We start from the raw sequence: 17,189 nt of genomic DNA, 5'->3' as shown, positions 1-17,189 counted from the left end.
TATCCATCGGATCGCCATCGATGATGGTGATACATGGCTGTGTACATAATGTATATACAACTCGTCTAAACATCAACCCAACAATGTTAGATCTGTAAATTTGCTTTCGCAAATTTTTGGTTCTGCCCTCAGGTTATTGAAAAAAAGTGCTAACAACATGCACCGATTTAAAAATAAGTAGATGTATATACATATTTAATAATGATGTACAAGTTGCATGCTTAAAATCTATTAAGGCGATTTGGCGATTTAAAATGTTGATTTAAAATATGTATTATAATATAATTTTGGTTTTGCTACATTTTTGCCCCAAAAAATATTAATTACTCTCAAATATCTGTGTTGACACGTTTCGTTTCCTAAACAAATAGTCAGTGGCAAATATAAACGAAGGCTGATAATTCAATTTCAAATTCTTTTTCAAAATAAACCACAGCGACGATTTTCGATAGAGTTCAAACTCAATTCATTGCGCTATACTAATTTATGAATTTACAATCAATACGAGAAATAAAAATTTAATAAAAATTCACTAAAACTACATATAGTCTTTATCATATCGAAATGATTACAAGTTAAAGCTTCATTTAGTCAAACACAGATTCTTCAATGCTAGAACTTTGTCTGTTTGTCAATACAAGTTTGAAGGATGTAGCATATCTGAAAATAAATAAAAAGAAAGTAAAGATACCGAGGGAGCAATGATTTATAATAACATAAATTCAAAATAGTACATAACTACACTCAACATAATTCTGCTGTCTGAATAAGCTAATTTGTATCTGACAAATTTTATAGATATAGGAAGATGTAGTATGAACTGCCAATGAGACAACTCTCCACCCAAGTTACAATTTATAAAAGTAAACAATTATAGGTCAAGGTACATATGAGTTTCAAATGCTTTTCATGGTGTTAATTCTAAACAAATTAACCGATGAAGCGGGTTTAACAATATGTAAATCTAAAATACTTGATATTAATAATTAAAGAGGTAGGGCCAATTTGTCCGGATTTTTTTCACAGAAGGGCCAATTTCAAAAAGTGCCAACAGAATAAAATTTACTATAAAAACAAAAAATAAAAATGCTTTTTTATCAATATCTCGATTTACATATATTATGATATGTGTGATAAATATCTAATTAAACCTCAAAAAGGATGAAAGTCCATTAGCGGAATTTATGGTGTTTTTAGGTGGAAAAAACAGGGAATCCCCCAAGAAGGACATTTCAAACCAAAAAAAAGTTATGTTTTTCGTGACTGTGGCAATTTATGCTACATTTTCCGTCAAAATTAAATTGGTTCAGTGTGTCCTTATTATATAAAAAACAACATCTCTAAATTGTACCGATAAACCTCCTTATTAAGAATATGATGGTCAAGTATCGCGGTGGTTCAATCATAAGAGCATAAAACTACAAAATAAATAGGCAAAAATCAGAGATATTGCCAATTGGCAATGGTAGAATAACTGATAATGAAAAAAACAAATATAATTTGCAAGTTTGCGAAAACTATAGTTTATTGTTAGGAGTGTATGTTGGCAAAGACAAAACTGTTTGTGATCATTTAAATTGGAGTGGCAAAGTTAGTAAAATTAAGTCCTTATTAAATTTGTGGATGCAGAGGCAATTGACAATACATGTGGGGTAGAGTGAATGTTATTTCCTCATTATTTATGTCAAGATTATGGTATTCTTTGTTTGTAACATCGATGCCAGATCATGTTTTACGAGATATTAAAAATGCATACATGTGTTAATTTTGTGTGGAATAATGGTGCACACTTAGTAAAATATAACACCATCATTGATCAAAAGTGTAATGGAGGTTAACAGTTACCTGATATTGAATCAAAGATTTATGCATTTTTTGTTAAAATTTTTGGCCAGGTTTTTAGACAAGAATTATAAAGTGCTATGGAAGTCTACATTTAAATATTTTATTTCAAAAATTTTAAATATGAACTTATCAGAAGAAATAATATTCATGTCTTTACCAGAAACTTGAAGTGCATTCCTAATGTTTACAAAGAAATGTTTAAAGGTTTTGATCTCTTAAGAGATGATATTGAATTTGATCTTGGCACTGAAAATGTATACGATCAACCCTTATTTTGTTATCCAAATGTGTTGTTCAATGGAAAAACTGTTATATGGTATGATTTTATAAATGCTGGAATTGTTCAAGTAAAAGATATATGTTATGAAGTTATAGAGTGTTTTTTTTTACCAGAAATGGCTTTAGTTGAGATGATACAACATGTAACTAATCATTGTGATATTAACAGTATTGTAAAAAGATATGATACTTTAAAAGTTGTATTGCCTAAAGAATGGACAGAAATTATTCATAAAAATATTCGTAGGAGAAATGTTTCTCGCTCTATAAATATTAATGTCATTTTCAAAGACAAATTGTCAGAGTTTTCTATGTGTTCGACAAAAGAATTGTATTTATTACTTACTGGTAAACTATGTCAGCATCCTATTTGCTATAATAAGTGGACGGAAGTTTTTGAGATTGAAGAGAATGATCTTTGTAAAGTATGGAAAAACGTTAATTTTTATTGGACACCATCTATAGTATTGGATCTAGATTTCAAAATAGCACATTGTTGTATTTTTGCAAATTCTAAACTTATGACTATGAAACTTTTAAATTACAATGTATGTGATGTATGTGAAAAGGAAGTAGAAAATATTACTCATTTATTTCTATTATGTTCTGAATTAGTACAATTTCATCTGTTTATGCAACAAAAGTTGTCAGTTTTATTTGATACTGTTGATTCTGACAAAATTGATAATTTAGTTTATGAAGAGGTATTTATGTTTGGTTTATTTGGATCTATCAAAGGCGTAAATGTAAGTTTTGTCAATTTTATGTTATCTATAGCGAGATATTGTATCTTCACAAGAAGGAATTTTCTTAAATATTTAAACAGTAATGTTGATCTTATTAGACTATTTATATACACTGTAAAACACTATGTAACTTACCTCTATGAATATTTGTGTGATGCAAGATGTATGAGAAATGTTTTTGAGAAACACTTTTTAAAGAATAATATTCTGGTACAAGAAACCGAAGGTGTCATAACATTTAATTCCTAATTATTGTGCTGATTATATATGTCATTATACTTAAAATCATTGCCTTGTGATAGTTTTGTGTAATATGTAATATATCTGTTGTATATATATGTTGAAGAATTAAAGATAACTATCATATTTTTTCTGATGTTTGCTTAATTCATAGAGTCATTCTGGTTCATTTTGACTATATAGTATAAATCATTTTATTAAAAAAAAATACTGTATCGCTTATTGTGTGCATTCCTATGACTGTCCATACTCTTGACTTACTTTCCATTTATTCATGTGTTAACATTGATAACATATATGCAAGGAACAACTGCCGTCTGCCGTCAGACTGAAGTAGGTGCCTATACATAACCAACAACACGAGAATTGATTCTAAAGCAATGAATCCCAAATGTTGCATGTGTAATATACACATAACATAAAATACAAGTTTCAAAACAACACAAACAATTTTTCGAAACTTTTTTTGAACATGGTATAATATGTAACAAATGCAGTCAACAGCAATCAGTTTTGTCGCCAATTCACTAACTGTGTAGATAATAGTACTGAAATTCTTACCACCGTCCTACAACGGTATCTAAGTCATCAGAAACAGAACAAATCAATTACACTACAAATCGTGATTGTATAGGTAAAACTTCAAGAAGCTGTTGCATCTGTATCACAACGAAGGGCCGATTTGTTAAAATGCCAGAAAAGGCCATATAACATGTGTAAGTAACACAAGATGTTCTATGGCCAGCTGATGTAAGATGTTCTCCGGTTAATATATATATTATCTTATCTTATAGACGATAAAACATTAAAAGACCAGGACAAATACAGATATACATTTATTCAGAATGAGAACACCATCCCATTTGAATTTGATCAATATTATTTGGCTTCCTGACAAGTTACGTGGTATGGTACTTATGCCCATAAAGAGTGTTAACAATTAGATAAAATCAATATAAAAAATCAATAGTCTTGGCCTTGTTTTTTGTAGGAATACCTGTTCAAGGTATGAAAATAGATGATGTGACGTATTTTAATGTACTATAATTAGCATCTATCGGGCTATTTAAAACATGATTTACCAATCTTATCGAATGAAAAGAATTGAGGGGGAAATGGCCATACCTCTTTCGGTCTTAAGATTATTAAGCGGAAAACATAGTTTTCAATATTCTTTTATGACCATATTCATATTTTTTTAGCAAAAAGGAAAACCCTTATAGAATTAAACATTTTACATGTAGTTAAATATCAAAATGTTACCTAAAACATATTTCCATAATCTTGAGATCATATATCTTTTAAGGCATTTAAACAGCCTTTCCACGACGTGTAGACACTTGTTGGCCAGATGATTTTCGTAGACTATTTTCCTTTGCTTTTCCACCTGAAGCACCTCGGTTTGGCGGACCTCCTGCAGGAGCACCAGGATTCCCTGGGTTACCAGAATTACCACTTGATTCTAGAAAAACCACTCCATCACCATTTCGTGTTCCAGATTTTCTCTGTTTATTGCGTCTACTTTTTGATAATCCACCCGGTTTTCCAGGCCTTCCAGGTTTACCAGGACTACCAGATCCTGATGGATTGCCAGGCTTACCAGGTCTGCCAGGTTTACCAGGAGATCCTAATGGACTGCCATAATCATAATCATACCAATATGTATCTGGACCGTACGCATCATAGTAATAATCTCCACCTGGTTCTCCTGGCATTCCATCTAAACCACCACCCCCACCTCTTCCTCCTCCGCCTCCATACCAACCACCACCGGATCCTCCATTGCCTCCTTCCCCGCCATAATACCAACCTCCATCACCACCTCTTCCACCTGTGCCTCCACCGCCGCTGTACCAACCTCCTCCCCCTCCGTTCCCTCCTCCAAGTCCTCCACCACCGCCGCCATACCACCCACCATCCCCACCATTTCCTCCTCTGCCTCCTCCATCAAACCAACCTCCTCCTCCACCACCATTTGCACCATCAGAATAGCTCCAACTGTATCCACCGGGTCTTCCCGGTTCTCCATCACGTCCGCCACCATCGCCACCACCGCCACCACCTCCGCCTCCTCCTCCACCCTCACCTCCTATTACTCCCCCTCGTCCACCTCTTCGTACTCCCCCGCCTCTACCTGGGCGACCAGGTCTTCCTGGTCTTCCAGGTTCTCCTCTTTGGCCATCGTTATAAACTTGACTGTCCGACATTTGAGTTACACAAACAAGGACGACAAAGATGTATCGACAATTTGGTAACATAGTTGTACTCTGAAATATAGTTAATTGAGTAAATAAATCATTGTCTTGTCACAGGTTATTATGCATTTTACACAGTGGCATTTTAGAAGTAACATTAACTCATCATAGATACGAAACCAGTAAAATTGTTTACGACAGACGCGCGTGTCGTTAACAAAAGACTCGAATTAAAAAAGTAAAAAAAAACGAAAAAAGTACGAATTTGAAAGACATTTGTGAAAACGCGTTAAGTCTGATAAAATATATCTTGATTTTTCTTAATCAGGTCGGTGTGCTCCACATATAGTTCTTATATAGTGAAAAATCATATTATAACCACATGACAGCTTAAAACATACCCCACACATTTGAAGAACCCGATTATGTATTTGTTTCATAAACAATACAAAAAACCTAGAACATTTCGTTTCATCTTGGTCTTTTTGTTCTTTTGACAGTTTTATCTTTTCAGTTCTTTACACTACACTTCCACACAATTTTATCAAACAAAAGTTTTCCTATTTAATTAAATGGTCGTTTGGTAAATCTGAATGCAAATATATTTGCTGCAAATCATTTAAAGCCTTCTTTAGGTAAATGTGCTAGATTAGATATGTTAACAGGAGATGTGATAAGATGCTTGAAGCTGTCATTTTTCTCCTTGATGATATTAATGTATGTTTCGGCAACTAAATTATAATAGACAGGTTGTAGGTATTCAAATGGACACCAATTGCGCCCCTGTAAAATCAGACTTGTCCATTGTATTGTTATGAATTATGGTTTATATTATGACCAAATTCAGTAAAGATACATCTAAATTGCATTTTATTGATAAATCCAACAACAATAACCGTTATCGTGATATTTGTTCATTAAATCATCAAGAATTTTCTAAAAATATTTCCAAAATTTACCGAAAGGAACTAAGATTTTTACTTAAAATAAATAAAATACAAATGATGATATCTGTCTTTTCCTAGATTTAAAATTTTAAATGTTCTATGTGAAACTCTACACTAAAATTAACGACAATAGAAACGATTTTTCGCTCCCTCGGCTCTTTGTTAATAATCTTTTTTTTCATGATGATGTTCATTTGACACCATCTAACGGTGTTTATATATCACAAATCGTTCGCTATGTCCGTGCCTTTAGTGACATTTGGATTTTAATGTACGCAATGTAGTAGTATTACTGGTAAATTAGTAAGTCAGAGATTCCGGTACAACAAATTACGTAAAACCATTACTAAATTCTTCCATAGATATATGTGACTGTATAAAACTTCTTTCGAACGGGATAGTACGCCGCACATCCTCGGAGATGTTGTTTACCGAAAGCTGTCTCTGACTTGGGACATTGATGTTGCAGTACAACATAATTACAAACTATAAAATATCAGTAGAAACGGACTCCACTCATTAGATGGACTAGAATGCATCCGCGAAATCGCGGGCATATAAGGCTTGTGAACTGTAAGTGTTGTACAATATAGTTTTGTAAAATATATAATGTATGGAGAATTTCAGTATAAGGTATCAAAAGCTCTGTCCTTTTTTCCAAAGTCCGATATTTGTTTCCTTTCTGTTAGTTTCAATTATTTTCGTGTTTCTGGCCTCAGACCACAATTATTCTTCTCCTTTGCTACAATATTAATGAATCTTTTGGTAAAAGTCAAATTAAATAAAAAAATTCACCGCTTCAAACATGAAATAAATGTAACTGCTTATAAATAGACCATTATTAGTGTAATAAAATGCTTCTCGGACAATCCAGCAGTGATTTTTCTTTTGAGAGCCTTATTAACATACTAATGGTAGGATATAAATCTTGTGTAAAAAAACAAAGACCGACTAAGGCTTATTTAATGGGGTGGTCGGAGGGGTCCTGATCCTGAGATCCGGGGCTTAAAAACATGAAATCCCGAATTGCAGAATTTAAAGAAATTCTTATCCCGAAATCCAAAAATATATTCCCGGATCCCGCAAGGATCCCAAAAATCCCGAAAAAGGTCCTACCTCCCTTTATCTCTACCCTAATTTCATTTTTGCCAAATCATTACTTTTTTTTTCGTCGTATATTGCTATCACGTTGGCGTCGTCGTCGTCGTCTTGCGTCGTCTTGCGTCGTCGTTGTCTGAATACTTTTAGTTTTCGCACTCTAACTTTAGTAAAAGTGAATAGAAATTGATGAAATTTTAACACAAGGTTTGTGACCACAAAAGGAAGGTTGGGATTGATTTTGGGAGTTTTTGTCCCAATATTTTAGGAATTAGGGGCCAAAAAGGGCCCAAATAAGCATTATGCTTGGTTTTCGTACAATAACTTTAGTATAAGTAAATAGAAATCAATGAAATTTACACACAAAGTTTATGAACACACAAGGTTTATGAACACAAAAGGAAGGTTGGGATTGATTTTGGGAGTTTTGGTCCCAACAGTTTAGGAATTAGGGGCCAAAAAGGGGCCCAAATAAGCATTATGCTTGGTTTTCGCACCATAACTTTAGTTTAAGTAAATAGAAATCAATGAAATTTACACACAAAGTTTATGAACACACAAGGTTTATGAACACAAAAGGAAGGTTGGGATTGATTTTGGGAGTTTTGGTCCCAACAGTTTAGGAATTAGGGGCCAAAAAGGGGCCCAAATAAGCATTATGCTTGGTTTTCGCACCATAACTTTAGTTTAAGTAAATAGAAATCAATGAAATTTAAACACAAGGTTTATGACCATAAAAGGAAGGTTGGGTTTGGTTTTGGGAGGTTTGGACCCAACAGTTTAGGAAAAAGGGGCCCAAAGGGTCCAAAATTGAACTTTGTTTGATTTCATCAAAAATTGAATAATTCGGGTTCTTTGATATGCCGAATCTAACTGTGTATGTAGATTCTTAATTTTTATTCCCGTTTTCAAATTGGTCTACATTAAGGTCCAAAGGGTCCAAAATTAAACTTAGTTTGATTTTAACAAAAATTGAATCCTTGGGGTTCTTTGATATGCTGAATCTAAAAATGTACTTATATTTTTGGTTATTGGCCCAGTTTTCAAGTTGGTCCAAATCGGGGTCCAAAATTAAACTTTGTTTGATTTCATCAAAAATTGAATAATTGGGGTTCTTTGATATGCCAAATCTAACTGTGTATGTAGATTCTTAATTTTTGGTCCCGTTTTCAAATTGGACTACATTAAAGTCCAAAGGATCCAAAATTAAACTAAGTTTGATTTTAACAAAAATTGAATTCTTGGGCTTTTTTGATATGCTGAATCTAAACATATACTTAGATTTTTGATTATGGGCCCAGTTTTCAAGTTGGTTCAAATCAGGATCCAAAATTATTATATTAAGTATTGTGCAATAGCAAGAAATTTTCAATTGCACAGTATTCAGCAATAGCAAGAAATCTTCAATTGCACAGTATTGTGCAATAGCAAGCAATTTTCAATTGCACAGTATTGCGCAATAGCAAGAAATCTTCAATTGCACAGTATTGTGCAATAGCAAATATTTTCAATTGCACAGTATTGCGCAGTAGCAAGAAATATCAAATTGCACAATATTGTGCAATAGCAAGAAATTTTCAATTGGAGTTATCTTTCTTTGTCCAGAATAGTAGTTGAATCAACTTAAATCATTGTTTTATACAATATACAATGTATATTCACTTTTACTACCAACTGATAAATTAAAACAATCTTTACCATTCAGTGATAACAAGCACTTTATTTTACATTTTAATATTTTTATGATGTATTTAAATGAGTAATTATTGTTGCAAACTCCATTAGGAATTTGAATTGAGATCAGTTTTGGAAAAAGGGAAAGGGGGATGGGGAAAAAATGGGGGAGGGGGTTAAATTTTTCTCATTTCAGATTTCATAAATAAAAAGAAAATTTCTTCAAACATTTTTTTGAGAGGATTAATATTCAACAGCATAGTGAATTGCTCAAAGGCAAAAAAAAATATTTTAAGTTCATTAGATCACATTCATTCTGTGTCAGAAACCTATGCTGTGTCAACTATTTAATCACAATCCAATTTTAGAGCTGAATCCAGCTTAAATGCTGTGTCCATACTTGCCCCAACTGTTCAGGGTTAAACTGAATTTTAATGTGCGTATTGTTATTCGTTTACTTTTCTACATTGGTTAGAGGTATAGGGGGAGGGTTGAGATCTCACAAACATGTTTAACCCCGCCGCATTTTTGCGCCTGTCCCAAGTGAGGAGCCTCTGGCCTTTGTTAGTCTTGTATTATTTTAATTTTAGTTTCTTGTGTACAATTTGGAAATTAGTATGGCGTTCATTATCACTGGACTAGTATATATTTGTTTAGGGGCCAGCTGAAGGACGCCTCCGGGTGCGGGAATTTCTCGCTACATTGAAGGACCTGTTGGTGACCCTCTGCTGTTGTTTTTTATTTAGTCGGGTTGTTGTCTTTGACACATTCCCCATTTCCATTCTCAATTTTATCCAACATCCAATGAATTTAGTGTAAAAGACGCCATTAAAAGTCAGAGAAAAACATGACCTTGTGCAATGCAAACTAGCTATAATAGGTACCGATAGATTGTATAATACATATTAAAAGTACAAATGTGTAATATTTAGTATGGATTTAATTTACTGATAACAAAATCAATATTTACTCCAAAGAACACAATATTCAAAGATTTGATTTAATTACAGTGTTGAACACCTGGGATTACTTATACTAACAAAAAAACAATAATCCCGCTATCGCGACAATGATATCTCAACAGATTGATAAGGTTTCCAGTCCATTTAGTATAATAGTCCCACTGAATACGTATATTTTAAGAATGGTTTGATTGAACGATTGATAAGTTTACCAGGATCGTATCTGGGATAGTTTCAAGTTTAAGTCTGGACTTCAGATATGCGGTTCATTGCAGCCCCATTATTCCGACACACCTATATTACGCTGATCTTTTATTCACCAGTCTAATATATAAAGACAAAGCTGTCAGCGAAGCAAAAACTAGTAACTAATTGTTTTGGGGAAACCAAGCAGGCATTTAAAACCACCCATAAAATAAGGGAAGCAAAACGTATTCAGATCTGACGATCATATGACAGTGTTGTGAAAACCAAAATATGGAATACGAGGAAACAACTGTCAAAATGGGTGTTATTTTCAAAGAAAACTATATAATGCTCATCCATATCATGGTAATTTAATAAACAAAAAATAAAAAACGTTTCTGAATATAAATTTTCAAACAGTTATTTCTACAATTTCCCCAATACGCTTCCGTATATTTATGCATATGTGCCCCTGATAAAACTACATTGTACTCAATTCAAATTTTTACTGACGAAATACATTCGCGCTGGCATTGAAAAAAAATTTCAACTTAAAAATCCCATGAATCCCTCCCTCTGAAAATAATATGATTGATGCAAAAGTTCCTACGGATAAACGCAAATTACAATTAAGTATAATAAATGCAAATTGTGACATGACGATGGTCTTACCTTAAAGGATAAATGTGTAGTTATATGGATATAAACAATATAGACCATACATTTTATAGTTCATAAATGATAAGGAACTACCGTTGTAATTATTTGCTTTTTTGTTATTCTGTCCAATCCTAAACCCTTTCCTTTACATGAAAACATTCGGCCAAAGGTTATAAGAGTTTAGGAATAAGGCAAGAATAATTGGAAAAGACAATTTTTAATTTCATGACATAATCATAAACCAGTTTTCAAAATTGTATGCTTTAAATTAAAAAAAAAATTGCTACGTTCAATGATCATTTCGTGTATTAACCTTCATCCTAATATTATGATCATAAAAGAGGAATAAATACGAAGACTGAGAGGTTCCAATCGGCAAACTTAGCCTGTGGGGTCAACTGCATTTGGAGTTTTTTAGGGGGCATTTTCCCCTTGTATTCGAAAAAGGATGATTTTGTATTTACATATATTGGAAAATTGGAAAAACTTAACGGACTGAATACCAGGCTTAAGAAACTTTTCAATATCTACAAGTAACTTTAACATCAAAGTTTCATGTGCTTATATACATGATGTTTATGTACCTTGATGACATGACTGTTAAAATAAAATAAATGTCTCAATATATAAATGGCTAATATCTAATGACTATGCAGGGGGAAAAACTTCCAAATTGTACATGGCGCGTATTTAAAAAAAAAAAGAATATAAATTATTAATTATTGAGTAGATGTATAACTTGACTTTCAATAGAATTTATTTATTCCGGAATGAACCCAATCATTTTAAAGTATAACTTTAACATCAAAGTAGGACTCGAAGGTGCGATGGGGACGCTGAAGTGCGATGGTCACGCTGAAGTGCGATGTTCCACGCCGAAGTACGATGGTCCTTTCGCTGAAGTGCGATGGTTTTGTGTAGGGCGTTTGGATAATATGACGTTTTCAAAATACAACATGGATTCGCAGGCAGGAGAATAGGGTTTTGTAGATGAAGGTTTCATGTTAACAAAGAAAAGTAAGGAAATAAGAAAGAAACAAACAATTCAATTCCTGAACAGTTTTAAGCATTACATGTTGAGGTTAAAAAAATATGTTAAACCATTTTAGGCAGCAAAGCGGCTAACCAGTATTCTGAATTATGCCGCAGACTTTTTGTACGATAAATACAGTATATTAATATATATATTAATCTTAATTTATCTTACGGTAAGCGTCACATGATTTTATGTGGGCAATTTAAAAATATGATAGCATTAGCAATCATGTTTCAATGATTTTGCTATATCAAGTTCGTATAATGTTGTTTTATTCCCGAGATATTTTTGTTTTGTTTTGAAAGAACACCGTCGCACTTGGTTTTTTTTATGGTTTCATCTAAAACATGTCAGACAGAAATTAACTTGACTAAACCCTACGTGTACTTCCCAATTTATCATCCTCATCTTTGCTTTTCGTGAAATAATTGACAAGCTTCGCTATTAGTAAAGCATATACATTTACTTGTCGGTATTTTTACTTCGTGGATACCGTTCCGACATTTAAGGTACAACATGTATATATAAATTGAAGAAGAATGTGAGCAATTATAACTAAGTTTTATCATAATATTTAAGTAAATGAGATGGACACTTCTTAGTACTATTATAAAGACATACACGCTGAATCTTTTTTTATTTCTCCTTTGAACACCTTATTCCATATTCTTGCGTGCTAAAAGAATAATTGGAGACTTGGAAAATTAGATTAAAACAAAAATTAAAGTCTTTGGTTTGATCTAAACAGAAGTTAAAACATCTTCCAAATAAGAGGCTAGCAACCAAATTTTAATGGTGTTATTTTATTACAACAGCCCATGTTCATTTTGCTTTTACTCAAAGTCTTAAGTTGGCCATCGCACTACAGCGTAACCACCATCGCACTTCAGCGTAAATATCAACAAGTTAGCGTCACAATGTTACCATCGCACTTCAGCGTGTTAACCATCGCACTTCAGCGTAGACCCTCGCACTTCAGCGTGAGCATCGCGATTCAGAGTACCATCGCGGTTCCGAGTCCTACAAATTATTAATTATTGAGTCGTTTTTGAAATTAGAAGATGTATAACTTGACTTTCAAAAGAATTTATTTATTCCGGAATGAACCCAATCATTTTAAAGTATAACTTTTGTCAAAAAAAACAAAAAGCCTAGATATACATGTAAAAAGCTCAATTGTCCTATCAAATTGTGCAAACATTTTTGACGTTGTCCGAACAAACAAATAAGAAAATTGGAGAAACGCTTTTTTCCAAGCATCTATGAAGCTTTAAAAGAGCATAGCTTTTTATAAAATAATAAGTATTTTTATTGCATTGTTTTGCTAAAACATATCCGCATTTTGTTGCAAAATACACGTCAAGGTTGTCCTTGGCCTTATAAACATAAGCGACAACGTATGTTAATCACACAAATAAGTGACACCCATTTAAAGGTAAATTTCCTTAAACATGTAAACAAATTTAACCTTTACTTATTTTTTCACGTAATTGAAAAGGCCGTCTTAGGGCATTTTTTCCGTCATCAACAAAACAAATAAAAAGGACGGTGACTGTTGGCTTAGTCTGCTTAATTTTAACATAGTTTATTATCAAAGTCCGAAGATCAGAGTCATTTATACATATAACCTTTACAAGCTATCAAAGTAAAGTCCGTCATTTTTAGTCGCAGATTTTGTTCGCACAGGTATTCCCAATTCGAGGTGGGGGTGGGGGTTCGGGGGAACTAAATTATTTGGTTTTTTTTTTGTTAAGATACACATGTATCTAGTGTTGACAGAAAATTAGGATGTAATAACATAGGGGTTGTACAGGCTCTTCAAAAGTCAGTACACAATCATTTATCAGTTGTTCATATACTTCGACATATATGAGTATGTCGAGGAAAGAAGACAACTAAGAAAAACCATTGAAATAGAATGTATTTTGTTTTTTACTTCATCGCAGCTATTCAATTTTTATAGATAGTTTTTCTATACTGAACATGTTTTAAAAAAAGTTATCTTTGAAATTATATGCCATGGCGCACGCAAAACTATCATTGATTGGTAAATCCTACAAATAATCAAAATAGAACATACATGTAAGTCCACAATTCTTTCAGGCTTATGAGTTGCACTTAAAAGGTAACGGTGGATAGACATAGTGATTAAAAAAATAACCCCGCTATTGATGGGGTGCAATAAAATGAACAAGATATAGTTTTTAGTTATGGAAAGACATGCTCGTGATAATATATTCGCATTTTTTTCCTTTAGAAACTTTTGAGAAAGCAACTGGCGAACATCCTCAATAATTATTTAAAAAAAAACGAAAAAAGGGTTTTCCTTGAGGTAAGATATTTCTTACACACGTCCCGCTAATTGCAGTTATACTGTTATATTTCCTATTTTGCAAATTCGGAATTTCAAAATATATCTATAACACTTCAAGTAAGAATCTAACATCCAGACAGAAAACCAGTGTAAACTGTCCACCAAAATTATGTTTGAGCTGATAGACAAAAATCTTTCATCCAATCAGAAGACGTGTTACATCAAATAATTAGATTTTAGTAGAAAGTATTCATAATGAATAATACATGATATTTGAAGTGTTTTGGTGCAATTTTATGCAATTTGGAAAAGTCTTGTTTTAGTATCAAAGCTCTCAGACTCTGGTAGATAAATTAGTGGAATAATTTTACATGTAGTCATGTTCAAATGTGAAGTGTAGTAAATTCTTATGAAAGCTTTTTTTACGACAATTAGTGGTAACAACTGTTAATTACATTAAAATGTGACATTCTATGTTGAACTGTGACATAAATTGGGCGTTAGACAGGTACCGTATTATTGTAAACAATACATGTACGCCTATGCACCTTATACAATTAATTCTTAGTAGTGCCGGAAACAATTTGATACTCGGAAAATAAATATCTTATAAATTCCCGTTGACATGAGTAAAAATCGTTTTTCCAATTAATACAATAAATATATAGCCTTTAAAAACCGAAATCACATGAAAAGGATTCGCGAAGTAAATCCAAGGTTTTGTCGATATGGTTGTTATGATCGTCCCGAGTCCCTCTCAAGTGATGTGTTATTGTGTCCTAACTTACATGTTAGAATATACATGTACCTAGAATTTAAAAATACTTTGAATATATGTCATACGAACATTTTAGGAAATATTTAAGTCCTATGAAACGTTAAAAAAAATAAACCCAGTATTTTCAGCTATTTAATATCCACGTAATGTTAAATGCTTACATTAATTTACTTACCTTGTTTTATAAGGTCATTGGAGATAATGTTTTGACAACAAGTGGATTGCTGATGGGGTTTTCCTTCTTAAATACAAGTTATAATGTGCGATGTCAAATCCTAAAAAGATTAATTACATGACTTCATATCCTTTTTATAAACGATTCACATTTCAATTAATGTAAGGTGTTAGGTAAGAAACACATGATATCAAAAACCACCAGATTTGTGATTAACTATTATTTCCTGTAATTAACAACTTGGATTACCATACCTGCAAAATTTTGACCTACCACATTCGTGATGGTGTTGCTGTTTACTAGTAATTCAAGGATTTATATATTTGTTTATGGGCCATCTGAGTAAGGCCTCCTGGTGCGTGAATTTCTCGCCGTGTTGAAGAACCGTTGGTGGCCTTCGGCTTTCTGCTCTTTGGTCGAGTTGTCTCTTTGACACATTTCCCGTTTCCATTCTAAATTTTATGTATAAAATCATTTGCCAAATTCCTTTAAAACTATAAAACAATATTTGGTTGCATTATAGCATATATAATTTTCCATATTCTTCAAATGTTACCAATTAGGAGACGACTATTCGAATTTCTAGAAACGAGAGCGATTTCGGTAGAAGATATCCTTGCTTGGTACTAGCTGAAGATAAATGCACAAGACAAGTTGAAAATGCGAATTCTGCAACACAAACCGCAAGAACTAATTGTGTTCAAAAGCGTAAAGAGTAGAGAAAAATAAGCATGCGAAGTTACAAATGAAAATGAATAGTCAATCCACAAAACGTTTTCTGGCACTAAGGGTATCAAATGCATAGTTGCCCTATAACCATCTCTGAAAAAAATAAAAAAGATCAAAGTCTCCAATGGCCGCGTTGCAATATGTGTGGTAACTACATGTGTAGCTAAATTTTGCCAAGTTCCATTGTCTGGGAAAATGAGAAAAAAATCTCGAATAATTCCATTATAGAAGATGCAAAACTTCAATATATGTGCTAACTTCCTGTAAAGTTTCAGGGTATTTGCTTAAAACTGTATAACAGGTTGATTACACAAAACGTGTACCCTCCTCTATCTACAATATTTATTATTTTTTTTTGCAAAATTGACAGTTGATGAATACAAGAATTTGACATAAACAGTTAGAAACCATATACTATGATTTATAATGTACGTATATCGTCTAAAAGGTAAAATGTATTTGCACGTTTTAGTACAATCACAATGTAAAAGAGAAGATCGCTTGACAATTTTTTTTAAAGTTGCTCAAGTTTCATTGTTCTTTGTTCATGTTTTTGCCACTATGCTTGCCCATTAACCAAAATAAACGATTGCCAGTTTTTCATTTGATTTTTGGTAAATTCTCTCCATGTGTTTACATATCTCCTGATCTTTGACTTTCCTAATTCCAATAACTTATCATTGATAGGCGTATAACATTCAATCGTAAAATGAGGTGGCCCTTTTTCGGCTAAACAGATTTTGAGTATTATCTTTTAAGGGATTTATATGCCCATCAAATGGAAGTTTATATATATATTCATATATTTCCATTTCACACACGCTGTATCAAGGCGAGGAGTCAGTTCAGATGCAAAATAATTCTACCATTGAGGTGTATCGTGTTCCCTAAGCTTTTATCTTGAACTTTCTCTAATGTATTAGCTAAAGGTTGTTTCTATGTTGTAAAAATAAGATGGGGTATCATTACCAAAGAGAGATCAAATGACGTAGCCCGTACCATACACAAATATATAAAAGGTCCCGACATGAAAAAATGTGAAACAATTCAAACTAAATTTCGTCTTAGATGCATGATTTTATTTTATTACTTGTTGGCTTTGAACTAGCGGTCAGTAACTGTGAGTACTCTAATATCTGTACTTAGTGTCTTTTGGTTCGGTTGGGAAGTACAAGTACCCGGTTATGTCCTTTTTGTGTGTTTGTCGGATGTATTTCTATTTTTATCCATCTGATGGGTTAATAGATATAGGAAGATGTGGTGTGAGTGCCAATGAGACAACTCTCCATACAAATAACAATTTAAAAAGTAAACCATTATAGGTT

General features: G+C 32.8%; 1 protein-coding gene across 1 annotated transcript; it reads right to left on the bottom strand.

Annotated features, from left to right (window-relative positions):
- Nucleotides 1-502: 502 nt before the first annotated feature.
- LOC139516953 (uncharacterized PE-PGRS family protein PE_PGRS20-like) lies at nucleotides 503-15,272 on the bottom strand. The gene is made up of 3 exons (XM_071307439.1): nucleotides 15,136-15,272; nucleotides 4,374-5,377; nucleotides 503-660 (listed from the first exon to the last, which is right to left on the bottom strand). Exon 2 carries the CDS (start codon nucleotides 5,366-5,368, stop codon nucleotides 4,421-4,423), a length of 948 nt encoding a protein of 315 aa, XP_071163540.1. The 5' UTR covers nucleotides 5,369-5,377; nucleotides 15,136-15,272; the 3' UTR covers nucleotides 503-660; nucleotides 4,374-4,420.
- Nucleotides 15,273-17,189: the final 1,917 nt, after the last annotated feature.

This window comes from Mytilus edulis, chromosome 3 (assembly GCF_963676685.1).
Source record: "Mytilus edulis chromosome 3, xbMytEdul2.2, whole genome shotgun sequence".
NCBI lineage: Eukaryota > Metazoa > Mollusca > Bivalvia > Mytilida > Mytilidae > Mytilus > Mytilus edulis.
This window is presented reverse-complemented; position numbering and strand designations above follow the sequence as displayed.

Coding starts and splice junctions, on each gene's coding strand:
- LOC139516953 (XM_071307439.1), bottom strand. CDS start 5,368: ATGTTACCAAATTGTCGATACATCTTTGTCGTCCTTGTTTGTGTAACT.